At 48.2% G+C, this 26,231-nt stretch overlaps 1 protein-coding gene and 1 long non-coding RNA gene across 9 annotated transcripts; one reads left to right on the forward strand and one right to left on the reverse strand.

Moving 5' to 3' along the window:
• Window positions 1–20: 20 nt before the first annotated feature.
• On the forward strand, window positions 21–15,394 carry LOC129625561 (zinc finger protein 133-like). Of its 4 annotated transcripts, XM_055544075.1 has the most exons (6): window positions 21–501; window positions 1,626–1,801; window positions 7,314–7,474; window positions 9,547–9,673; window positions 10,073–10,168; window positions 13,339–15,394. In XM_055544075.1, the coding sequence occupies exons 4-6, from the start codon at window positions 9,553–9,555 to the stop codon at window positions 15,024–15,026; spliced, it is 1,905 nt and encodes a 634-aa protein (XP_055400050.1). In that variant the 5' UTR covers window positions 21–501; window positions 1,626–1,801; window positions 7,314–7,474; window positions 9,547–9,552; the 3' UTR covers window positions 15,027–15,394. The 4 variants fall into 4 exon arrangements, with proteins under 4 accessions (XP_055400050.1, XP_055400049.1, XP_055400051.1 ...); XM_055544074.1 differs by lacking the exon at window positions 7,314–7,474 and having other exon boundaries at window positions 22–501; XM_055544076.1 differs by lacking the exons at window positions 21–501; window positions 7,314–7,474 and adding an exon at window positions 514–727.
• On the reverse strand, window positions 7,226–22,307 carry LOC129625562 (uncharacterized). Of its 5 annotated transcripts, none has more exons than XR_008701536.1 (4): window positions 22,171–22,259; window positions 20,735–21,114; window positions 19,567–19,687; window positions 7,226–7,443 (listed from the first exon to the last, which is right to left on the reverse strand). It is a non-coding gene; the product is annotated as an uncharacterized LOC129625562 (long non-coding RNA). The 5 variants fall into 5 exon arrangements; XR_008701533.1 differs by lacking the exon at window positions 7,226–7,443 and adding an exon at window positions 13,125–13,329; XR_008701534.1 differs by lacking the exon at window positions 7,226–7,443 and adding an exon at window positions 13,125–13,384.
• Between the last annotated feature and the right edge of the window lie 3,924 nt (window positions 22,308–26,231).

Raw genomic sequence — 26,231 nt, forward strand, 5'->3', positions numbered from 1 at the left:
GGCCCGGAAACTGTTGTCCCCTCCGCCGCGCACCCCAGAAACTAAACGGAGATTCCCCGGGCACATCACTTCCGCCAGCCGAGGGGTGGGTCCCTCACCAGAGGCAGGAGTCACTGCTGGGGTCACTGGGGAGTGTAGTCTTTAAGGTGGAGGCGTTAGCGAAGTGGGCACTGGAAGGAGACGTTTCACCCGGGGTCCTCTGTAAAAGAGGGGGCGGGGCGGAAATCTAGGTGCCACAGTGGCCATTCTCCCGTGGGCATGTTACCGAGAAACAGCTCCCTCAGAGGCCTCTGGGCGCGCCGAGCATCCTGGAAGATGTAGTCCCGCCGCTAGGCCGAGGATTCTGGGTAGTGTAGTCCTGGTGCTTGGCCGAGGATTCTGGGCAGTGTAGTCCTGGTGTCCTGGCCCAGCTGGTGGCTGGAGTGACCCCTTGATTCTCGCTGGTTAGTGTGGCGCTCGTGGGGCTCAAAGCTGCAGCCGTGCTCTTCCCTGCGCGGAAAGGTAGGTCCCGAAAGTCTGGGCTGTTGGCTGGGCCTGAGGCTGGGGACTGTGCGGGTGCCGGGCAGAGGAGGCGGCCGCGGGACGCGCTGTCGCGGTCGGGCCGTGCCCTCCCGGATGTCATATTTGGGATGTGAGCGCGCATCTTCGATGGACGTGAGCGAAGCTCAGCCGTGATGCCCAGTGGTGGCGGATGCCGGAATCCAGCCACGTCCCGGGGCTTCTGTGGGTGAGGACACGTTAGGCCTTGGCCGAAAGAGCGATGATGATGGGAGCGGGGAGGTCGCTCTTATCCCCAAGTCCCTGGGGGCCAGAGGGTTGAGAAAGTTGGCATGGGGCCCTGATATTTCCCAGGTGCCGGGATGAGGGCCAGTCGGCCGCCAGGAGTTTTGGTGGGTGGATTGCCGTGGGCAGCGTATGCCTGGGATGGGCTGGGTGTGGAACGGGCCACTTTGGCAGCGATCTTGGCTGTGCTTTTGGCCGGTCGCCTCTGGATTCAGGCCTTGGAGGAAGAGGTTGTCTGAGGCCCACTGGGCAGGTTTCTCAAAGGTCCTGGAAACCTGCATTGACCCCAGCAGTCAGGGATGTGCAGGGCTCCGGTGTTTCCAGACTTCGGGATTTTGAGTTCCATTTTAAAGTTTTATTAAGGAGAGATTTTAGACAGAAATAAATACAACTCTACAGACCCACCATCCAGATGTAACCCTTGTTACCTGGGGAGCAATCTTGATTCAATCAAAATGACACACTGAGAAGCCTACAACCCACAGAGGTTCACTGTCCCTGCCCTACTTGAAGAGCCTGGCCTCGGCTGCCAGCTTCATCCAGACTCTGTGACTTTGTAACGGTGTCACCTTGGATAAGGGACTGACTTCACTGTGCTTCAGTTTCCTCATGTGTAAAATAAAGATAATAAATCGTACTCCATTGGGTTGTGAGGCTAGAATGAAGACGGTTCTGTGCCTGGAACTGTCTCTGATGTGTACAGTCCTAAGCGCCCAGTGAGTACAAACTTTGCTTAGGAAAGTCCGAGGCAAGAGTGGGTCAGCTCAGGCCTGGTGTCGGCAGCATTACTGGGGCAGGCTGTGTTCTCAGCGAGCTTCCCGCAGCCTTTTCTTCTGTGACAGGTCCATTCCTGATGCCTTTAAGGAAGAGGAAAGTCTAAGGGCGTGAGTTTCCAGTGACTCTGCTGAACCTTTCTGCTCTTGTGCTGCCGAGAGAGGAAGCCTGGTGGGCGAGGGGAGAGCTCCTGACAGCCCGGACTCACGTGGGGACTGCTCGCCTTCTGTGTGCTGAACCAAAGGTGGGTTTCCTTCGCTCAGGCTTGACATCTTGTGCCCAGCACGCCCCACCCGGGGATCAGAGCCCAGCTGGTTTCCCCAGGGGACATGGTCTGTGGTAGGGGTGGCTGCTGACCCAGGGACTCTTGTTCAGACCCTGTGTCCTCCTTGACCACCCCCCTCTCCCCCATCCTTGTGGTGTGTTCAGGCCTGTGCACTCTCAGTTCTGTCTGTTGTGAAGGCCTCGGCCTTCTGTTCTGGTTCCATCCAGCGAGGCCCTCACTGCCTCTGTCCCTGTCCTGTCATCTCACCTGCAGTTACCTTAGGAGGCAGCTCTAACATTAGAGCTTCCTGTAAAATAACCACAGGGTCATCACTACACTCAAGAGAATGAAGAGTTGTTTCAGTCATAGCAGCTCTGTTCAGAGGCAGGAGAGGGGAGGTGTGTGGCTGGGGAGGAATTCCGGGGGACAGTGTCCCTGTGTCTGGCCCTCCCCCTGATTCTGACCTTGTGGACCTCAGTGAACACCTGCAGCTGGGCCTCCTTGCTCTTTCCAGGCTCACCTGCCCTGTCTCTCAGCAGCACGTGCACTGTGCCCTGGACCCCTCTCCTTCTGGTCTCCGCTCCTGCTCCGCCCTCACTCTTGTCTCTGCGCCACCTTCTTGTCCCTCTCCCCACCTGCCTCTTGCATTGGGCACCTGACGTCCACATACTGAACTTGCCATTCAGCCTTCTAGAAAGAGACCTTCCTAATCGTCCGCTTCTGTCCCAACTCCAAAGTCAGGATGCTTAGGTTCAAATCTCAGTTTTACCATGTCTAGCTGTGTGGCCCTGAGCTTGTTATTTCACCTCCCTGAGCCTTCTTTTCCTCATCTGCCACATGGGAATCATCAGAATGGTGTCCACCTCCCGGGGATGTTGGAGGAGATAACCCTAGCAATGCAGTTACAGTGCGGGGCACATAAAGCCTAGGTAATTGTTAGAGTTACTTTAATGCCTCCAGCTTCTCCAAGTCTCCTCCTCAGTCTCCTCCCCGACTCCCCACCCGGTCAGACCCTGCTTTACAGCTGCACAGAAGCATAGTCCGTTGTCTGCTTGTGCTTCCCCGAGCATCTCTGTTTCTGTGTCAACTGGTGATGAGCTGGGATGCTCTCCCCCTGCAGAGCAGCCTGCACATCCCCGGCAGTGTTCCCAGGCTCCCTGTTGATGGTGGGACCCTGGGGCTCAGGACTCCAGGGCTTAGGCTGTGTCATGACTGTCTGACCCTCCCACTGGACCAGGAGGTGGTTGTTAGAGGGTAGGGAACCTCATTTGCTCCTCTTGAGCCTCGATACAGGTCCTGTCACTGGGTTAGCCTAAGCAGGTGAAGACACCAGTGTCGTCTTTGCTAGGCCCCACACCCTCTCCACATGGTATCGGGCCTCTGCTTCTGTTTGGTCCCTCTAGCAGGGTGCTGACGTTCTTAACCTGGTGCCTTGGACCCTCCGAGAGCATACAGGCTTAAGCCTGTGACTGGCACAGCATCCCTTGTCGCACATTTGTGGGTGAGAGCAGGGATGAGGTCAGCCTGAAGGAGCACCCAGTGTTTGATGAAATAATTTGAGCAGCAAAATAGTGATAATATTCTAATATAACCCCTAGGATAAGCTATGAATCCAGACTGAAGTAAATAAGAAGGGACAACTCTTGGATTTCCCTGGTGATACAGTGCATAAGAATCTGGCTGCCAGTGAAGGGGTCATGGGCTCAATCCCTGGTCTGGGAAGATTCCACATGCCGTGGAGCAACTGAGCCTGTGCTCCATGACTACTGAAGCCACCTCTGCGAGAAGCCTGTACACTGCCACAAAGAGTTGTCCCTGCTTGCCACAACTAGAGAAAGCCTGCATGCAGCAATGAAGACCCAGCACAGCCAACAATAAATAAATTAATTTAAAAAAAAGAGAAAGGACAAGTCTTGCTTACAGAATTCCAGCTAATGAATTTCGAAGGAAAGGAGGAGGTAGAACATTGTCATTTGGTCAACTCTGCAGTAATAATGGTTGAAGACAGGTCCCACAAAGTGATGCTAAAATTATTTGGTAAAAGGTTGAAGAGAAACAGGATATTTGTATAATCTCAAAGTATCTCTCCCAAGACGTATATTAAATATAAAAGCAAAATGAGTGACTTTGTAATGAAGAAACCCAGCAGACACTGCCTTGTCCAAGTGATCAAGGTTAACATCATCAGTAGTAAAACATACCGATATCATGAACTCCTATCAAGGGGTATGAAAAGGACACGTGACTTCTGAGACAATCTAGCCAAAAGTGAACTAGGGTCATTCTAATCATTTTCTTCTCAAATCTGATAAATCACAAATCTGTTCTTCAAAAATGTCATTCATGAAAGAAGGATTGAAGGAGATTAAAGATATATGACAGCTAAATGCAGTGCGAGAACCTCAGTTGAATCCTGGACCAGAAGGAGGAGGATATTAGTAGAAAAAACCTGTTGAAATGTGGTTATGAGCTGTAGTTTAGATAATAGTAATTATAATCAATGTTAATCTGGTTTTCATCATTGTAGTATAGTTTTCTCAGATGTTAACATTAGAGAAAACTGGATTAAGGTTACACGGGAATTGATTTTTTTGCAACGTCTAAGTCTAAAATTCAAAATGAAAAGTTCTATGGATTCATTATTATTACAGTGAATTGGATGTCGGATGAGTTCTGTTAAAGAATACTTCAGCATGTATAAATGCGATCATGTTTCTTCTCCTTGGTCCAGTTCATTAATACGTATAATATACAGTAATGAATTTCCTCATATTCAACCAGTTTTACATTTCTGGGCACTCTGTCTTGGTGAAATGTTTTTTAAAAAATACTTGTTTATTTATTTATTTGGCTCTGCTGGGTCTTAGTTGTGGCACGTGGGGTCTAGTTCTCTGACCAAGGATTGAACCTAGGCCCCTGCATTGGGAGTGCGAAGTCTTAGCCACCTGACCACCAGGGAAGTCCCCGAAATATTTTCTTATTGCTTTGAATGATATTCTTTTTGCCATGCATTTAAAGTCATAAAATATATATAACATAGGACTTACCATCTAAACTGTTTTAAGTCTATAGCTCAGTATTGTTAAGTACATTCATATTGTTGTGCAACCGTTCACATTCTCCATTTCCAGAACTTTTCAGAATGAAACTATCCCCATTAAACAATAACTAAGTTTCCCCTTCTTCCTAGCTCCTGTCAACCATCGCTCTACTCTGTCTATATGGATTACTCTAGGTACCTCATATAAGTGGAATTTTATATTTGTCCTTTTGTATCTGGTTTGTTTCACTTAGCATAGTATCTTTAATGTTCATCCATGTTGTAGCATGTGTCAGAATTTCTTTTCTAAGGCTTAATAATATTCCATTATACACACACACACACATACACACACACACACCACTCTTTGTTTATCCATTTGTCTATTGACAGACACTTGGATCATGTCTTCAGTTTGCCTATTGTGAATAACGCTGCTCACATGAGTGTACAAATATCTATTCAAGTCCCTGCTTCCAGTTCTTTTGGGGAAATACCCAGAAGTGGAATTGGTGGATCATATGCTAATGTGATTTTTACATTTTTGAGGAACTGCTGTGCTGTTTTCCATAGTGCTTGCACCATTGTACATTCCCACCTGCAGTGCACATGAGTTGAATGATGATTTTGAAAAGTCTCATGGAAGTCTGGTGTATTTTTTGTCTAGAGTCACTTAGGAGTTTTCTTGTTATTCTTCAGAGCCTGATAGTTCTTCCAGTAGATAGATACCTTGAAGCTGTTGGCTATGTGTCAGCTTCTCCCTGGTACTTTGTAGGCCCTTCATATTTTGATTCAGGTCATCTTTTTCCCCCAATTTTTACTGTAGTACAGTTGCTTATATGCAGAGTACATCATGAGAAATGCTGGGCTGGAAGAAGCACAAGCTGGAATCAAGATTGCCAGGAGAAATATCAATAACCTCAGATATACAGATGATACCACCCTTATGGCAGAAAGTAAAGAGGAACTAAAAAGCCTCTTGATGAAGGTGAAAGAGGAGAATGAAAAAATTGGCTTAAAACTCAACATTCAGAAAACGAAGATCATGGCATCCGGTCCCATCACTTCATGGGAAATAGATGGGGAAACAGTGGAAACAGTGTCAGACTTTATTTTTGGGGGCTCCAAAATCACTGCAGATGGTGACTGCAGCCATGAAATTAAAAGACGCTTACTCCTTGGAAGGAAAGTTATGACCAACCTAGATAGCATATTGAAAAGCAGATACATTACTTTGCCAACAAAGGTCGGTCTAGTCAAGGCTATGGTTTTTCCTGTGGTCATGTATGGATGTGAGAGTTGGACTGTGAAGAAAGCTGAGTGCCGAAGAATTGATGCTTCTGAACTGTGGTGTTGGAGAAGACTCTTGAGAGTCCCTTGGACTGCAAGGAGATTCAACCAGTCAATTCTGCAGGAGATCAGCCCTGGGATTTCTTTGGAAGGAATGATGCTAAAGCTGAAACTCCAATACTTTGGCCACCTCATGCGAAGAGTTCACTCATTGGAAAAGACTCTGATGCTGGGAGGGGTTGGGGGCAGGAGGAGAAGGGGACGACAGAGGATGAGATGGCTGGATGGCATCACTGACTCAATGGACGTGAGTCTGAGTGAACTCCGGGAGTTGGTGATGGACAGGGAGGCCTGGCGTGCTGCGATTCATGGGGTCGCAAAGAGTCGGACACGACTGAGCGACTGAACTGAACTACACTGAACAGTTGATTTACAATGTTGTGTTAATTTCAGGTGTACAGAAAAGTAATTCAGTTATACATATACATATGTTCATTCTTTTTCAGATTCTTTTCTCATATAGGTTATTACAGAGTATTGAGTAGGGTTTGCTGTCCTATATAGTAGGGTCTAGTTGGTTACCTGTCTATATACTTTATTTATTATATATTGTAGTGTGTATATGTTAATCCCAAACTCCTTATTCCTCCCCCCACCACACACACACACATCCCCTTTGGTAACCATACGTTTTGTTTTTTAAGTGTGTGAGTCTGTTTCTGTTTTATAAATAAGTTCATTTATATCATTTTAAAAACTTAGGTTCCACGTATGAGTGATATATTTGCCTTTGTTTGACTTACTTTACTTAGTATGATAATCTCTAGGTCCATCCATGTTGCTGAAAATGACATTATTTCATTCTTTATATGGCTGCGTAATAGTCCATTGTACAAAGATGTACTACATTTTTTTAAAAAATTTTATTTATTCATAGCTGTGCTGGGTCTTTGCTGCTGCTTGGGCTTTTCTCTGGGTGTGGCAGGTGGGGGCTACTCTCTAGGGGTGGTGCACAGGCTTCTCACTGAGGTGGCTTCCCTTGTGGCAGAGCACGGGCTGTAGAGCACAGGTTCAGTAGTTGTGGCACACGGGTTTAGTCGCTCCAAGACATGTGGGATCTTCCCAGATCAGGGACCGAACTCGTGTCTATTGTATTCACAGGATTCTTTACCACTGGAACTCGTGTGAATGCAGGTGGATTCTTTACCCCTGAGCCGCCGGGGAAGGCTGCACCACATCTTCTTTATCCACTCCTCCGCTGGTGGACATTTAGGTTGCTTCCGTGTCTTGGCTGTAATAAACAGTGCGGCAGTGAACACCGGGTGCGTGTATCCTTTCGAATTATGACTTTCTCTGGATATGAGCCCAGGAGTGGGACTGCAGGATCATGTGGTAGTTCTATTTTTAGTTTTTTAAAGAACCTCCATACTGTTCTCCAGAGGGTCTGTTACGAATTTTACATTCCCACCAACAGTGTGGGAGGGGTCCCTTTTCTCTACATCCTCTCCCGTATTTATCGTTCGTGAACTTTTTGAGGATGGCCATTCTGACTGGTGTGAATTGTACTTTTGATTTGCATTTCTCTAACAAAAAGGTCCGTCTAGTCAAGGCTATGGTTTTTCCAGTAGTCATGTATGGATGTGAGAGATGGACTGTGAAGAAAGCTGAGCGCCGAATTGATGCTTTTGACTGTGGTGTTGAAGACTCTTGAGAGTCCCTTGGACTGCAAGCAAATCCAACCAGTCCATCCTAAAGGAGATCAGTCCTGGGTGTTCATTGGAAGGACTGATGCTGAGGCTGAAACTCCAATACTTTGGCCACCTTTTGCAAAGAGTTGACTCATTGGAAAAGACCCTGATGCTGGGAGGGATTGGGGACAAGAGGAGAAGGGGACGACAGAGGATGAGATGGCTGGATGGCATCACCGACTTGATGGACATGAGTTTGGGCGAACTCCGGGAGTTGGTGATGGACAGGGAGGCCTGGCGTGCTGCGATTCATGGGGTTGCAAAGAGTTGGACGCGACTGTGCAACTGAACTGAACTGAACAATTAGTGATGTTGAGCCTCTCTTCATGGGTCTCTTGGCCATCTGTACGTCTTCTTTGGAGTCTGTGGCTGAAACTTGAAGATATTATGCTGAATGAAATAATTGAGACACAAAAGGACAGACACTGTATGATTTCACATATTTGGGATACCTAGAATAGCCAAATGCATGGAGACAGAAAGTAAAATGATGGTTGGTTACCAGGGTTTGTGAGAAAGGGCATTATGGTTAATGGTCACAGAGTTTCAACGTGAGATGATGAACCAGTTCTGGAGATGGATAGTGGTGATGGTTGTACCACATTAAGTGCGAGCATGCTTAATGTACTGAAATGTACACTTCACATGGTAAAAATAGTAAAATGCTTATGTATATTTTACAATCATTTAAAACCCACAAGCTGTCCTATGCTCGACCTGTTCTGCATTTCTCCCACTTAGTGCCTTTTATTCCTCCTAAGTGGTCCTACGTCCCAGGATTCAGGCTTCCTCTCCTCCTTGGCTCAGGTGTCCTCTTCTCTGCTCCCCATACACCTCATCGGGAACACCTGGCACATGTTTCTTCCCTAGACTCCTGTGCTTCGTTCAAGACCAAGTTCCTGGGCCTCTTGTGAAAACCTCTCCTGATGTCCCTGTTGCAGGGTGCTTTCCACTTTGAAACAGTGTTGCGATAAAGGCAGTAAAGTTGGGCAGGGTGTGAGAATGGCATGTGAGATGAATTCGTGGACTGAATGGCAGGGACGTCCACCCTGAGCACCACAGTGTGGGACAGGACGTTTAGTGGACCGTTATCCACAGTTGAAAAAGCGGAGATGCTAGCTGATGGCTGGGATGGGTTCCAAACCAGGGCAGTAGGGTTCGAATTCGTGCTCTTGACCATTCCCTGCTGGTTGGTGCCTCTCAGGGAAGGAGGGCCGGAGGGGCTGTGGGATTCAGGGAGGGACTGAGTTGTGTTTGGTCTTTGCCATAACTGACTTGTGTGAACCTCAGTCATTCGGATGCTTCAACACTAATACCATGGTTCAGATTATTCTTTTAAATTTGTAAAACTCAAAAGTCTGGCGCTTACCCTCAACATAGAGTTAAAGTTCCTGAAAGTTATTTTTTCAGGCTCCTATTTTTGTATGTATTCTCCAAATCAGCCCAGCTAGGACCTTGAACGTGTTGACAAGTGCCACTGCCCAGATGGTGACAGGGCTTTAAAGATCTTGGAATACAGAGCACCAGGGTCAAAGGCAGGATCTAGATCTCTCTCCTGTCTCCCCCGGGAAGCCTCCCCCTTGCCCCTTACCCTGAGGCCTGGGCAGGGCTGGCTCCCGGGTGAACAGGGCTGTTTTGTGTTACAGGCACACATGGCATTCAGAGATGTGGCTGTGGATTTCACCCAGGATGAGTGGGTGCTGCTGAGCCCTGCTCAGAGGTCCCTGTACCGGGAGGTGATGCTGGAGAACTACAGCAACCTGGTCTCACTGGGTAAGCCTGCATCTCTTAGGACCCGGGTCCTGGCTGCTGGCAACTTGGAGCAGCCCTCTTGCTTTCTGGCCTTACCTTTGGGTCGGACTCCAAAGCAGAGACACTCTATAAACGTGTACAGCTGTGTACATATGTGTGTGATACTCCGCATTTCTAGCCTTCTCCCGCAGGCTCTCTGGTAAGCATGGCATCTCTTCCTAGTCAGTATCTTCTTGTAAACGAGGGAGGTGTTCTCTCACAGCATGAAGTCGGGTCAGTGAACTCCCATCCTGGCTTCCCTTCCCTGGGGGAGCTCACCACTCTCACATCTTCCCCACCACCTTTAGAAATCCTCCCCCCTGGTGTGGCTCTGAGTGCAGGATAACCTGCGACCATCTTGTTCTCTTTTTCTCTGAGCAGGCATTCCGTTTTCTAAACCAGAACTCATCACCCAGCTGGAGCAAGGGAAGGAGACCTGGAGAGAAGAGAGGAAATGCTCGCCCGTCAGCTGCCTGGGTGAGTAGGGACACTGGGTGGTTCAGAAGGCTGGGGGTGGGGAGGTCTTTCTGCTGGGCCCCTGGCCGCTCACCGTATGCACTGCCCTCCTGGCCTCCTTCCAGACCTGCAGCCGCACTCGAGCTTCCTGGTGTCTCGTCTCCCTGCACTGGGTTTCCCGTCTCTGCCTCACTTAGTTTTCTCCCACATACATAGTCTGGTGGCTCTTGTTACTATATTTTTAAAAGGATATTTTCCCTGGATTACAATTTTAGGTTGGCTTATTTTTTCACCACTTTAAAGATACTGTTCTCCTGTTCAGGCCTCCCATTGTTTCTGATAAGAAATCAGCTGTCATTTCTACAGTTATTGCTTTGTTTTTTTTTGTTACTTTTTAAACCTCTGGTACTTTCAGAGCTTTCTGTATGTTCGATGTTCAGCTGTTTGACTGCGATGTCACTATTTTTCCTGTCATAGCGTGAGCTCAAATTTTTGAACCTATAAATTTATGGTTAGAGCCACATTGGGGAGATTTTTGGACATGATTCTTTCATGATTCTTTTGTTCCCTTCTGTTTCCTTCTTTTTGGAATGATAGTTACATGTATTTAGTCCATTTTACATTGTCCCACAGTTTACTGAGCCTGTCTGTTTTTTTTTTTTAAACTTTCCATTTTTGTGATGATGCTTCCTAATTGTTCATTAACGAAGAGCAGATTTTCCTTTACCTCCTTTAACAGAAAAGCAGATACTTAGAAGATACATTTTTAAGTGAAAAATTGCAAAACAATGTTTATTACATAGTTGGGTTTGTGTCAAAGACTGTGTCAACATGTATATGTGAACATAGACATCTGCATTATTATTCACCATGATCAGTGGTTAGCTTGGGGGGTAGAGAATTGGAAAGAGTGGAGTTTCTGGGGAGTTTTTTGACTTGGCATTCTTTTTAAATGATAGAGGAATAGATAACTGTAGGGAATTGTGTGTTTTTTAGCTTTTAAAATACTGTTGACAATTTCATAATAAAGAGAAGTATATGTTTTCTTTTTCTGTAAGAGATTTTCTATTTCTCAGTTTTATCAAATTTGAAAGCTTAGTTAATTTTGTCTTAAAATCAAGGGAAATAGCATATATAATAGAAATCATTTATATTTTTCAAGTTGTTTATATCCTTGTTTTTGGTCTGCTAAGAGTCACAGCAGATTACTCGCCATGTCATTGTAATTTATATCAAATCCTCCATTTCTTTCTAAGTTTTTGCTATATATTTCACTTCAGTGTACTGTTAGGCATGTAAAGGTTCCTGACAATTTTATCTCATTCATTAATGAAGTTTTTAATGTTAAAGTTCTTTTGTTCTACATTATATTCCTTAAACTTTCATTTTTTTCTAAAAAATTTTTTTTATTTTACATTGACGAATAGCTGATTAACAATGTTGTGATAGTTTCAGGTGGACAGTGAAGGGACCCAGCCATACATATACATGTATCCATTCTCCCCCAAACTCCCCTTCCATCCAGGCTGTCACATAACATGAGCAGCATTCCCTGTGCTGTAGAGTAGGTCCTTGTCAGTTATCCATTTTAAATATAGTCGTGTGTTACATATCAATCCTATTATTTCTTATTAGTCTTAGCACCTGCTTTGTTGTGGCTCTTTGTTTTTTAGAGAGTTTTGGTATGATATCTAATGTGATTTGCGGTGTCATGTAGCTGCTATTGCATCTTCTGCCAAACCAACTGTTATCTTTGAATAGGGACTTTGGCCCTTTCACATTTACTGGAACAGCTGATGGATGTCATGGGACTTACTTAGGGGCAGACTGTAGGGCAGGTACAGAGGCACATAGGGAAGAGCTCAAGGTAGAAGAAGCAGCATCTCTCTTAGCTCAGGCTGCTGAAACACAGCAGCAGAATTCATGGCAGAAGCAAAAGATTTTACTGTGTTTCTGGAGGCTTGCAGTTCTTGGTTGGCGGAGGTGTTGGCAGTTTACAAAGGAGGCCTCCCTCCTGGACTTTGAATGGGCACCTCCTCACTCTGTCCTAACCCGGCCTTTCTGAGGCTGCACATCCCGGCTTTCCTCCTACAGGGAGATCACCAGACATATCGATTAGAGCCTTATGACTTCTTTTAACCTTAATCACCTCTGTGAAGGCCCTATCTCAGAATACAGTAGCATTCTATACTGATGGAATACTTGTAGAATGTAGATGTATACACAGTTGGTTTTAAAAAGTTCAGTTCATCAATGAAGGCAAGTGTTCAGGCAGATGCAGTGAGGTCTGGACCTGGTTCCTCAGACTATGTGATCCTGCATTCTGCCAGCTGAGTAGAACCAGCGGTGCTGAAGCAAGGTGTTCAGTGTTGACATCTCCTTATGAGAGGTACTATGAGAAGAAAACTTTTATATTGATTCCTGGTGCCATTTTTATTTTGGTTAATTATGGAAATTAACAAGACTCAAACTGATCCGTGGCACCAGTCATTGGGGGACCTAGACTGTGTGTGTTGTCTACTGCTGAAAGCCTCCTGAAAGTGAAAGTGAAAGAAAGTGTTAGTCACTCAGTTGTGTCCAGCTCTTTTGCAGGTTCCTCTGTCCATGGATATTCTCCAGACAAGAATGCTAGAGTGGGTTGCTGTTTCTTCCTCCAGGGGCTCTTCCCGACCCAGGGGTCAAACCTGTGTATCCTGCATTGGCAGGCAGATTCTTCCTTGTCTGAGCCACCAGGGAAGCCCTGCCTTGTGGGAATTCTGGTCCAGAGTAGGCCTCTAATAAGTATTTGTCCGAGAGTCGGGACCCTCCAGGTTCAGGTGTCTCACATATGGTATCTTTAGCCATTCCGCTGTGTTGCCTCCTACACCGGGGTCTTCCAGGCTCAGGGACAGCTCTCTTCTTCTACCCCATCCTCCCGGGGAGACAGGGAAAGAGAAAGACGTTTCCATGTGGGTTCTCTGGTTAGAGCTCTCTTGGTCACAGACAATCCCTTTGGACCCTGTTTGTGTCACTGGGTGGTTGTGTGTTAGGAGGTCGTTGTAGTGGGTCCTCTGCAGGAAGTCTTGGTGGGTGGCCCTGAAGATGTAAACATTTTGAAGAACAGGGACTGGAGTCTTAACCATCAGACCAGGCAGAACTGCTTTGGCGGCTCCACGTCTCAGTTCTGACTCAGACTCTTCTCTCTGCCACAGAACCAAAGCCAGAACTCCACCTCTGTCCTTTCTGCCCTCCGGATCTCTGCAGTCAGAAATTCCACATGCAGCAGGTGCTGTGTAGTCCCCCACCCTGGATCTTCACGTGCCTGTATGCCGAAGATCCCGTCCAGCCAGGAGACCTGAGCCTGGAGCACCAGCAGCAGCAGGCCGCTGGTGGTAGTGCCTGGATCGAGGAAGTGGAAGGGCAGGAGGGAGAAGGTGCCCCGCCTTTGTTTGGAAAGACAGAGAAAAGTACTGTAGAAGCATTCCCCAGGCCACCCCAGAGGCAGCCAGTCATCTCTGGGGGTGGGGTCCCAGGTATGGAGATAGAGGCCGGCTCTGCACAAATGGGGACCCCTGAGGAAACAGACAGGCTGTTGAAGAGGATCGAAGTCCTGGGGTTTGGGACTGTCAACTGTGGAGAGTGTGGACTGGGTTTCAGCAAGATGACGAACCTGCTCAGTCATCAGAGGATCCACTCCGGGGAGAAGCCCTACGTGTGTGGGGTGTGTGGGAAGGGCTTCAGTCTAAAGAAGAGCCTGGCCAGACACCAGAAGGCGCACTCGGGTGTGAAGCCTCTCGTGTGCGGGGAGTGTGGGCGGGGCTTTAACCGGAAGTCGACACTCATCATACACGAGAGGACACACTCGGGCGAGAAGCCGTACATGTGCGGTGAGTGCGGGCGAGGCTTCAGCCAGAAGTCGAACCTCATCATCCACCAGAGGACACACTCTGGGGAGAAGCCCTACGTGTGCCAGGAGTGCGGGAAAGGCTTCAGCCAGAAGTCAGCTGTCGTCAGGCACCGGAGGACACACCTGGAGGAGAAGACCATCGTGTGCGGCGACTGCGGGCTGGGCTTCAGCGACAGGTCGAACCTCATCTCGCACCAGAGGACACACTCAGGGGAGAAGCCCTATGCCTGCAAGGAGTGTGGGCGCTGCTTCCGGCAGAGGTCCACACTCGTCAACCACCAGAGGACACACTCGAAGGAGAAGCCTTACGTGTGTGGCGTGTGCGGACACAGATTCAGCCAGAATTCAACCCTCATCTCGCACAGGCGCACACACACCGGGGAGAAGCCTTACGTGTGTGGGGTGTGTGGGCGGGGCTTCAGCCTCAAGTCCCATCTCAATAGGCACCAGAACACGCACTCGGGGCACAAGCCCATCGTGTGCAAGGACTGCGGGCGTGTCTTCAGCCAGCAGTCCAACCTCATCCGACACCAGAGGACGCACTCAGGGGAGAAGCCCCTGGTGTGTGCGGAGTGCGGGCGAGGCTTCAGCCAGAAGTCCAACCTTGTGGCACACCAGAGGACGCACTCCGGGGAGAAGCCATACGTGTGCAGGGAGTGTGGGCGGGGCTTCCGCCACCAGTCGGGCCTCATCCGGCACCGCCGCACACACACAAGGGAGCAGCCGTACAACTGCCGGCTGTGCGGGCGAGGCTTCGGGAACAAGTCCGCCCTGCTCATGCACAAGTGGTCACACTTGGAAGAGAACTCCTGTCTGTGCACAGAGTGTGGCCAAGGCTTTCCCCACAAGTCACACCTCATCCTCCACCAGATGACACACCAGGGAAGGACGCCACACGTCTGCAAGGCATGCGGGCAAGGCTTCAGCCAGAAGTGCCACCTCAGCAGACATAGGAGGAATGTGTGCCCACCACAGACCACTGTTTCAGTCTGACCCTGAGGCCCCACCGGAGCATCCTTACTGACCCCCTCACCCGCTCCAAGAGCACAGACTAAATCAAAACATTTTACGCTCTTCTTGAAAACACATTCCCTAAGCGGTCAAAAAGACATTTGAACTCAGTTTACTTCCTCTACCCCAAGTTGTCGTGTTTGGGGCCTTTTGTTCTAATAAAACTCTGCTGCTTTACAAATCTGTGGCCTCTACTGTCTCTCTCATTCACCCACCTATAAAGGTAGGCAATCAGGAGTGGTACAGAAATCTCGAGCTTCTGAGGCCATGGTTCTGCAGTAATGCAGTCCTTTGGATGACGTAAGAACTGAGGCAGTCTGTGATTCTTGGACAGTCTGGTCCTTTGTAGAGGGAGAGGATCCCGGAACTGTGTTCAGGGGATTCGGGCGAGGGAGGGGGTCTTCCAGGAAACACGACCTCCCCTAAGCCGCTTACTCTCACTTGCAGCCCCTTCCCCACTCTCCCCCAACTCCCGTGGCAGCCCCCTACTGCCTTGCCTCCTCCTCGCTCTCTGCTGCCTCCTCCTGGCTCTCAGATGTCTCCACTTCTGCCTTTGCTGAATCCAATCAGTGGTTAGGACCACTGCTACTGCTTAGAGTTAGGGTAAACACACCACGAATAATTGTGTGTCAGCTGGTTAACCTAGAAGAAATGAACAAACATCTAAACACTTAAATCATGTATAAGTAGGAAATCTGAACAGACCAATACGAAGAAGGAGATTGAGTTAGTAATCAAAAACCTTCCAAAATAGCCTAAAATCAGATGGCCTTATTGGCGACTTCTAGCATTTCAAGGATTAACACCCATTCTCAAAATCTTACCAAAAAAGACTCTTCCTAAATCATTCTGTGAGGCCAGTATTACCCTACTAGCAAAACCTGACAGAGACAACACAAGGAAACGACAGACAGCTAACCCTTATGGATATAGATGGAGAAACCCTTAACACAGTATTAGCAACCAAATCCAGCAGCATATGAAAAGGATTTTCACACTGTGACTGAGTGGTTCCTGGCTCAACATAGGAAAAAAAATCAAAACATCATGCAAATAGAATAAAGGGTGGGGGGGAAGCAAACACATTCCATTTATATGAAATATCCAGGATAAACCAAAGCAAAGAGACAGAAGGCACGATACTGGCTGCCAGAGACTAAGAGAAGAGGAAATGGGGATGACTGTTCCCCATTAACAATAAAGGACTGCCCTTTGTGGGTAATAAAAATGTTCTGGAACTCGATGGTAATGATGGCTGCAGAACATTGGAAATGTTAAAAACCATTGAACTGTATACTTTAAAAATGGTCAAAATGGTAAACTTTATATTACCTGAATCTTACCTCAATTAAAAATTTTAATCTTACCCACCCAAATCTTGTCATTGGAGGAAAAATAAAAACCTGGGGCCACAGAAATAACTGGGACCTAGAATTGCCAACATAAGATAAAGCACAACACACACTCGGTAAAACCCTAAACTGGCAGCAACAGCATTTCAATTGTTAAAAAAAAAATTAAGTTTTCCAAAGCAAATTCTTTGTCATACTTGGAAGCAACTCAAATGAATGAGAGAAATGGTTCTGAGAAACCAGAGGCTTTGCTCTATTTTTAGATCAGAGCTGATTGTTTGGGATTGCTAAATCCTCTGAGTGTCTATTTTTAATCTGTTAAATATGGAAGCAAACATTTCAGAAGCAGGCGTAGCCACCCTGCTGGCCAGCCAGACTGAGTGCCCTGCTCTATAATGTCAGTTTGAGGAGAAGAAAGAAAGCAAAATATAGTGTTCTGATCTCTGCTCTTATGCTGCATACAGTATTATAGAGAAGAACGACTCAGTCCTTATGGAATACCAGGACAGTCCACAGCCAAAGGCCGTGTCTGTGCCCCTGTCTCTTGGTGCTCCCGGTCAGCCAGAGGGGCTGCCTGCACAGAGGAGAGGTGAAGCCAGGGATGTTCTCATCAAAGGTGGGGAACTGCCTGTAGGATCAAGGAATGATGACAAGGACCTGGAAAGTCAGAGGAGAGAAAGCCGAACCCAGGAAAAATCGGAGGGAGAATTTTTAGGTATGAAAACAACAGCTATAGATTCCAGAGAGAGAGACTCCTGTGCCTGGACTTTAGGGGGTGTATTAGGGAAGTAAGATAAATTGTTACTAATGGTCAGGTCAAATCCTGGAAGGCTTCAAAAACCACCTTGAGAAATCTAGAATTGGAATTATAAAGGAAAGGGACAAAATAAAATACTGAGGCATTTAAACCATGGGAGAAACTTGGTGAAAGGGTTTTAAAAAAAACAAAAACAAAAAACAGCCTGACAATAACTATTACTCAGGTTTGGATGTAGATGGTAGGAGAGAAAAGGTAAGATGCCTGGCCTGTTTCAAGTCAACCATTAAATATCTTTCAAAGCTAGCACACGTTTCTACTTTTGCTATTTTATCTCAAACCCGAAGGCCACCATATGCTTCCAGCTGCATTTGTAGCTCTTTTTTTTTTCTTTTAAAGCATATCTCCACTTCCTTGCATCTAACTGCAGAGATTCCTACCAGGGCTCAGATTGCTGAGTAAACAATGGTGGTTTCCATTCTGAAAAAATTAACCCTGCTGCCCACCGCCCTGAGAATGTGGTGTGGGAACCAAGGGATGATTAGGTCTTAGTTGGTAAATTTTCATGTTGTCTAGTGGAGTTGAAGGAGCCTTTTCAGACATTCCCTTCACATTGTGGTGGTGGTTTAATCACGAAGTTATGTCTGACTCTTGTGATCCCATGGACTGTAGCCCTCCAGGCTCCTCTGTTTATGGTATTTCCCAGGCAAGAACACTGGAATGGGTTGCCATTTCCTGCTCCAGATCTTCCTGGCTGGGGGATCAAACCCATATCTCCTGCATCACAGGCAATCTGTTGCCTTGCAGGCAGATTCTGTGTTCTTTTTAAAGAGAGAAACTTGCCAACTGACTCAGTCTGAGGTCCTGACTAATGGCATTCTTTATTCCTCGTGATTTGAATCTAGATGTTATAAAAACAGTGGTGAAGCTGCCTGTATCTGAGTCAGTATAAATACCAAGCCTCCCTGCCTGCTGCTTCTGTACCCAAGAAGAGAATTAATCACCTGTGTCTCTGCTTCAGATTCTCTAAAACTCTTTCAGCTGTATTCCCTGAGAAAATAGCAGCAAATTCGGAATCTGTCTAAACTCCACTCAACGGCAATTTCTCATGGCCTATTGGTTAATAAATCATACCTGGAGTTATTTGTTAAAAAATAATGATTCCCTGGCGGTCCAGTGGTTACGACTGTGGACGCCCACTGTGGGGGCCTGGGTTCGGTCCCTGGTCTGGGAACTAAGATCCTACAAGCCTCAAGGTGTGGCAAAAAAAGAAAACAACTCACCACCACCAACAAAAAAGAATAAAGAATATATAGGTGAGCTTGTGGCTGAAAATCCATAGTCAGACAAGGGCTGTAGTTGCCCGACCATTGTCACTACTAATTAGGCCTTCTTTTCCTCTTGTTTGTACACAGCTGTAGCCACAGGCGTATGTGGTCAGTCACGTCGGACTCTTTGCAACCCATGGACTGTAGCCCCCAGGCTCCTGTCCTTGGAATTCTCTAGGCAAGGATACTGGAGTGGGTTGCCATTTCCTTCTCCAGGGGGTCTTCCCAGACCCCGGGGTCGAATGCACATCTCCTGCATCTCTTGCTGGCAGGTGGATTCCTTAGCAGTGTGCCTCCTGGGAAGCCCTTGCATCCATTTGGGGGTGGGGTGCGTAAATGAAATGATAAGAACAATAAAACAGCAAAACAGTAAGATTCTGAGATGCTGTTTTTTCACTCCCTGGAAGATGGGGAGATGTGGGAACATGAGGTTGGACATCTGACCAGGTTGTCAGGAGGGCATGAAGGTACAGACAAGCTCTGTGTAAACACTGCACTTCCACCAAGTGTGAGGCCAGCATGCAGAACTTTGAATCGTGACAAGTAGGAAAGATGGCAAGTGGCTGGAGTAGGAAATGTCAGCCTGTGTCAAGTCTCAGCAATGAGGTAAGTCTCAAGGCTGGACGCACCCTTGCCCACATCCTACCAGAGAGAGGACATGCCATGGGATTCAAATGAAGGGAGAGGGTTAAAGCCTTTTGTAGCACCGAGAGGCTGACAGGACAGGGTGACTGGACACAGATGACTGGGCCTGGCTGCAGTTTTAATTGGTGACCTTCCCCGGGCACCTCCCGAGCCACTGGGTAAGGGACAAACCTGCTAACCTGTGGGAGCCTTAAATTCTCTGCATCCGGCATCCTCTCAACATCACGGCAGGTCCTCACACACCGGGTCACTCTTTATGTCTGAAATATTCTGAAGTTTTCCGCCCCATAGGGCGGGCACACACTAAATGCTCCCTCAACACCTTTTGATTGGATAATTTCACTTTCCCTGTAAAAGCTGATCCTGATTTTAAGGAATTTGAAGGAGAGAGTAAGAGAAGTGATGGATATTTCCCCAAGAGGGAACAGATTTCTTGGTACCTGGAGTAAAAAAATCAGGATGTTGGTCTTTGGGCAGGGAGGTTCCCTGGTGACTCAGCGGTATGGAATCCGTCTGCCGATGCAGAAGATGTGGGTTCAATCCCTGGTTCTGGAAGATCCCCTAGAGGAGGAAATGGCAACTCACTCCAGTATTCTTTCCTGGAGAATCCCCATGGACAGAGGAGCCTGGTGGGCCACAGTCCATGGGGTTGCAAAAGAACTGGACATGACTTAGCAACTAAGACAATTATCTTTTTTAAACATGGAAATAGATTTCAACTTTATTAGTGAACAAAGATATTTATTTAAATAGTCTACTCACAGAGACATCTAGAAAACTCTCTGGATGGTACAACTATCCCTCCTTCACTTGAGATTTCTGCACTGTTTTATTTTCTTACAATAAGCATGTAATGGTTTGCAGAAACAATAAATCATCTCCAGTAAGAGAATTAGTAAATCGGGCTTCCCTGATAGCTCAGTTGGTAAAGAATCTGCCTGCAATGTAGGAGACCCTGGTTTGATTCCTGGGTCAGGAAGATCCACTGGAGAAGGGATAGGCTAGCCACTCCATTATTCTTGGGCTTCCCTTATGGGTCAACTGATAAAGAATCTGCCTGCAATGCAGGAGACCTGGGTTCCATCACTGGGTTGGGAAGATCCCCTGGAGAAGGGAAAGGCTACCCACTCCAGTATTCCTGTCTAGAGAATTCCATCGACTGCTATAGTCCCTAGGTTCCCAAAGAGTTGGACACGACTGAGCGACTTTCACCTTTTCTTCATTTCAGTCTGTCAAAATTTGATGAAGCCTAAATATACACCTTGATTGTAAATGTGCCTAAAGAGATAAAACACACTGTTACCTGTTTATAACAACCTATAAACCCACATAACCAGGATATTATTTGAAATGTAAAATGTTCTGAAGTTTTGCAGATTATGAGATTTGATATCCAAATATTTTCTAGTCTACTGACACACATACTTTTATTTTTCTTTACAACCTTATATCGGAACTATCTGATTAAAAAACAACAACAAATGTGTTTCTCAAACTCCACAGTCAGGATACCCCCTGCTGCAAAGCCTGGGGTTTGTCTACAAGATTCTTTTGCCTGAACTCAAAGATACAGTGAATTTTCTCAACAGCTATTTGCTGAAAACCTACCCCACCATGTTCATCTTGCTAGACTTGCAGGAAATCAAAGCAGAGTCTGCAGCAGAGAGGGTTTATTCGCAGCGCCACCGAGCAGGGAGACGGGAGAACAAACCTCAGACCTGCCTCCACAAAGGCAAGGGACTTGAGTATTTACAGGATAACCAGTCAGGCAGCAGGGCAGCCTGAAGCGCAGGGAGCGGTGATTGGGGAAAGGTATGATGAGCCTCATTCTGCACAGGTAGAACCAGGCTTCAGATTCCCACTTCCCTTAGGTCACCCCGGGGATGCTGGCGCCCACCCAGCTTAGCTGCCTGAGTGCAGACAGATGCAGCTGACTCCAAGTCTCTGGAAAACGGCTCAGGCCAATCTCTTGTCTAGGTTCCGAGACCCTTGGAGGACAAGCAGATCTTAAAACAACCTTGATTAGTGCTGGCAGGTGAGGTCGATTTGACTCATCACCCATGGTGTCACTGCCCCATGCTGGGGACTGGAAGGAGGTACCAGAATCTCATGCCTGCAGATGTTTGGTCTCTGGGGAGATGGGCATGTGACTGGGGAGAACTGGCTGGACAGGTCATCTCTGTAGAGGGAGGGGCAGAGGGGCTGGGGTAGGAGCCTCCCAGCCTGGAGCTGAGGAGTCAGGTAACGCTCTGGGGCCCGGGTAGGATCTCAGAGCAGAACCAGAGAAGAGGTTGTGGCAATGTCTAAGCTGCTGGTCCAGGAGACCCAGGCAACTCAGGAAGGACGTTTGGGTTTCTCACGAGGACAGTTGTGGGTGCCTGTAATGAGCAGGACACAGGCAAGATGGGAGGAAGGAGGCAGAGGGACCAGAGTTGTTGGGAAGGCCAGGCCTGAGCAAGGGCAGGGCCAGGATTTGGGTAGCAGGGTTGGGACCGCAGGGCAGGCATCATGCCAGCTGGTGGGTTTGGGTGACTTGGGCACAGGCGGAGTGGTGGTGGGGCTCACGGGGTATGTACTGGGGTTGTCCTGGTGAACGGTGACAGAGAGCCAAGCAAAGTGACTTGGTAGCCCATCAGCGCTGAAGCCAAAGGCCCCAGAAAAGGGACAAGACAGGAGTGAAAAGAGCAGAGTGAAAAGAGCTGGTCCTCAGCGCCCCCAGGGGACAGAGATCGAGCACTGGTATCTGCACAGAGCAGCAAGTGAGGCCACCCTGGTCACAGGACTGCGGCCTGAGGACACCCTGACAGAGGTAGGGACTGCTGGGGCATCCCTGCAGCTGGGGGTGGCCGGAGAGGCTTCAGGGAGGAGACCCCGGCCCTGCTGGGCCGCTGGCAACCCTCAGGCAGGAGGAACCTGCGTCTCCAGGCCTGTTGGGTGGGACGGCCCGAGGGGAGACAGGCCCCCTACAGCCCCTGCCCTCCCTGGTTTGTGGGTGACAGCATGTGCTGGGCCTTAGGCTCTGTGCTTGGAGTCGTGGGCCTCACCTTTCAGAACTGGAACCAAGTGCTTATTGACAGAAAGCCCGGTCACTAGTCACTGGCCAAGTTCAGTTCCCAACGGTGCGGCCTTCAGCTCCAGGAGGCCACCATCAGCCCCTCCACCTGCAGCTTGCTTCTTCAAAACCACAAGAGACTCAGCTGTTTCGGGTCTCTGACCTTGAAACACTGTTTTAAAGGGCTCCACTGATTAGGTTAGGCCCACCTGGGACAACCCCCTTTTGATTAAATCAATTAATTGCTACTGTTATTTTTAAATGACATCAGAGGCTCTTGTCACCTCTGCCACATAAGATAATCCAGTCTCAGGAGCAACACCCCTTGGTATTCCCAAACACGTGACTCACTGGGCATCACCTTGGACCAGCCTGTCTCGCCCGGTCCCTGGTATGTTGTACCCCCATTTGAGAAATAAAAAGAGTGAAAACGGGGCTGAATATCAAAGAAAAAGGACAGTAGAGTAAAGCAGTGCATGAGTCAAGAGTTCTCCAGAGAACCAGAGGCGATGGGATAGATGTACACTATAATAGGGAGAGATTTATTACAGGAACTGTCTAGCGCTCCTTGTGAAGGCTGAGAATCCTCACCTCCTGATGTCCACAGCTGAGACACAGGGAAGCTGGCCACCTGGTTTTAGTTTGAGCACAGAGACCAGAGAACCAGGAGCACGGGTGGTGTCGGCCCAGTCTGAGGGCGGGATAAGGGGGTCCCAGCTCAGGAGCCAGGCAGGGGCGTGAGTGCTCCCCTCCTCCACCTGGTTGTCCAACCCCCACCCCGTCCACACTTGTGACGTCATCACGGCAGGAGCAGGGACAGGTGGGCGCACCTAGGAGGCTAGGGAGGCGGGGAGGCGGTAGGGCTTGGAAAGAAGCCTGGGGTCCCCTGTCCCGTGATGAGGAAGTTGTCCTAGGCCTGAGAGCACCGGGGGACGAGCGGGTAGTAAATTTAATTTCTTCAACATGAGCCAAATCCGGACCTGTTTGTTGTATAAATGTCCACTTAAAATAGCTAAGAAAATGGCCAGGGAAAGAGCTAACAGCTAACTCTGAATACTTTGCTGACATATGCTTGCTATATTAATCTACACGGTAACCATCCGTTTTAGGCAACCGTGGTGGAAAAGGAAGGAAAGTGTGTTTTGGAGCTTGCTGACTGAGGACAGAGCCTCCTCCTTTAGACAACCTCTCACTGACTCACTTGGATTCATTCTGTGTACTTACTCCCAGCGTGGCCCCTCAAAGTCCTTACCTCTTTTTTTAAAAAAAGTTTTATTTATTTTAATTGGAGGCTAATTACTTTACAATAGTGTAGTGGTTTTTGCCATACATTGACACGAATCAGCCATGGGTGTACATGTGTCTGCCATCCTGAACCAACCTCCCGCCTCTCTTGATGGTCCTGCCTCTCACACCCTAGGGAGCTGAGCACAGCAGGAGCCATGGGAATGGTGGTGGGTGCTCCTGGGACAGGTGATCAAATCAACAGCTGGGCCCGGCTTCACCCTCTGGGACCTTCCCTTGAGGGGAAGCCATCGGCCGCCCGCCTTGTGGGGAGGCCACTAGAGCAGCCTGGGGGCGGTTGGGTGGGGGTGTGGGTAGGTGGGTGTGTGTGCATGGCCACCGGCAGCGCCCCCTGCCCTGCCCCACCTCCTCCTCTCACAGGGGTTGGTCCCCAGTGAACACCCACCCTCTTCTGCCCCAAAGTGTCTCAGTACCCGCTTCTAGAGGGCCTCACCCCAACAGGCTCCACTGTGAGGGGCCCTGGCTCTCCTGAAAGATGTGAGGGGGAGGGAGACAGGTTGAGGGTTCACTTGACTCCCCTGTCCCTTGCGCCCTTTATATGGCCACTGGGCCTCTGACCTGGGAGCCAGGGTCGCTGCCGTTCAAGCCCACAACCCCACTAGGGCTCCCGTCTGACTCAGCACCCATCCCCCTGTGGACAGGCATCCACCCTGGTAAAGGAAGTGCAGGCGGCGATGCCAGCAGCCACCCTGACAGGGTCTATCACTTATGGTCATGAATTAATTATTCTAAGTTAACGAATATCCTATTTTCAGAGGTTAACAGAAACAATTCTGAGACTCCGTGATGGCAACGTTAGCACATTAGCACGAAGACTGAGATGATAATCTGAAAAAAGGAATGAATCAAAGTTTCACATTCCTGTAACTGGTTTATTTGAAGCTTACCTGTCAACCAGAGAACAAGCCATAACAATACGAATAGTGATGAGTTCAGCTTCATAGGGAAAGACTCTAATAAGCTCAATCTTTATGTACTAATTTGGAACCAATTTACTAGATATATTAAGTAAATAACATGCAGAGCAGTATGTGGTTTCCCACTATTTGTCTTAGAAGAGGGGACAGAATATAGGTGTGTTACTTTCACTTAACGTTTACGTGTACTCTACACGAACACATACACATACGACATACACTTTGCTTATATAATCCTATGCTACTTCTGGAAACACACAACTGACACGGAGGTCACTGGTGGTGTGAGGAGGGGTGTGAGTGGTCATGGCACGGGGGTGGGAGGGTGACTTCATGAGATTTTACACTTCTTTGCTTAGAACCATATGCAATTTTTGGAAAAGACCGGGAAAAACTGAAGGCAAAAGGAGAAGGGGGTGGCAGAGGAGGAGATGGTGAGATAGCTCACCTACTCAAGGGACACTAATCTGAGTAAACTCTGGGAGAGAGTGAAGGACGGAGGAACCAGGCATGCTACAGTCCACTGGGTCACAAAGAGTTGGACACGACTTAAAGACTGAACAACAACAGTATGCAATTACTGTGTACTGAGAAATAAATTAAGATTCAAGAGCAAATTCAAAGACAAGCAGCAACACACCACTAGTGTACACTAGGTTCATCAGGATCCAGCGCGTTTGGGGAAATACTCAGGGAGTGTGGGCATGGGTGGCTTACACTGTCACATAATTTTTAAAATCTTATGAGTGGCTCTCAAGCTCGATTTCCAAACCTCAAATATGCATTTGGAAGGAAGCGAACACAGCACAGCCGGAGCTGGGTGACTTCTCTGAATGATGCCCATGGGGCTCTCAGGCTTAGCGTTCATCCAGGCCAAGCTTAGCAGCAAAGAGCGAGGTGACGGGCTCATCCCCACTTTCCAGGGCCAGGTTGTATGCCATCTGGCCTCTTGCATTCTTCTTCTGGACGCTGGCATTGCATCCGCAAAGGAAAATGGGGGTGAGCTGATGGATTCCAGTCCCTGAGCCTCAGGGCCTGACTCCTCCCTGCTGCTGGGGCTCCCGGGCCCCTGTCCCAAACTTCCCCGAGAGGCCACCATGACCCAGCCCTCAAGGGCGGCTCTACCCTGAACCCTTCTGACGGGCTCTGCGATCTCACACATCCAATGCCAGTCCTGACAGAGGGTTCCCATAGCCTCCATACCCACAACCAGGTGGATTTAAGGGGGCAGCATTTTCATTGTGCTTTGAAAAGCCCTTAGTGCCCTGGGAGCCGTGGTGGGATGGTGGCCCCCATTCACTGGGTCAGCTTTTCGGGCACCAGGACCCCCTGAAATCCTCACAGACCAACAGGGGGATCACCGTGGCAGTTGGAGTGTCCCCCAGAGGCCAAGGAACGTACCCCAGTAAGGCAGCGATGCACTCCCTTCCTGCCCGGCCAAACAGAGTTGCTTCATGAAGAGCTGTATTTTGGAGCCTGTTTGGGTGGGAAAAAATCCCTGGCTAGATCCTTGGTTAGAATCCTCGAGAGACTGGAGAGGGAGCAGGCACAACGGGGCCTTGGTTTCACCCATGACCTACTTAACTAACCCAGGAAAATCTCTTGACTCTCCCCTTTTTGCTCCTTTCCTTGGAAGATTAGCAGGGTAAGCTTTGATATCAGGGAGAAAATTTTAAAGTGAGGAATCCCACAAGGATCTGGTTTGTCGTCAATTTATACTAATACACACTATGTTAGTATGTTTCCTGCAAGAGTTCATGGAATGTGTGGGACATGGTCTTACCCTTGGCTTGAATCCTGGTGACTGTCCTATGACAATAACCTTTCAGGG

Source organism: Bubalus kerabau, chromosome 13, assembly GCF_029407905.1.
Source record: "Bubalus kerabau isolate K-KA32 ecotype Philippines breed swamp buffalo chromosome 13, PCC_UOA_SB_1v2, whole genome shotgun sequence".
NCBI classification, from domain to species: domain Eukaryota; kingdom Metazoa; phylum Chordata; class Mammalia; order Artiodactyla; family Bovidae; genus Bubalus; species Bubalus kerabau.

Bases quoted from the DNA above. Each gene is read 5' to 3' on its own strand.
- LOC129625561 (XM_055544073.1), top strand. From the start codon at position 7,262: ATGTGGGATCTTCCCAGATCAGGGACCGAACTCGTGTCTATTGTATTC. The intron at 7,475-9,546 runs GTGCGTGTATCC...TTTGTGTTACAG, and splicing joins AGTGCGGCAGTGAACACCGG to GCACACATGGCATTCAGAGA. The intron at 10,169-13,338 runs GTGAGTAGGGAC...TCTCTGCCACAG, and splicing joins CTCGCCCGTCAGCTGCCTGG to AACCAAAGCCAGAACTCCAC.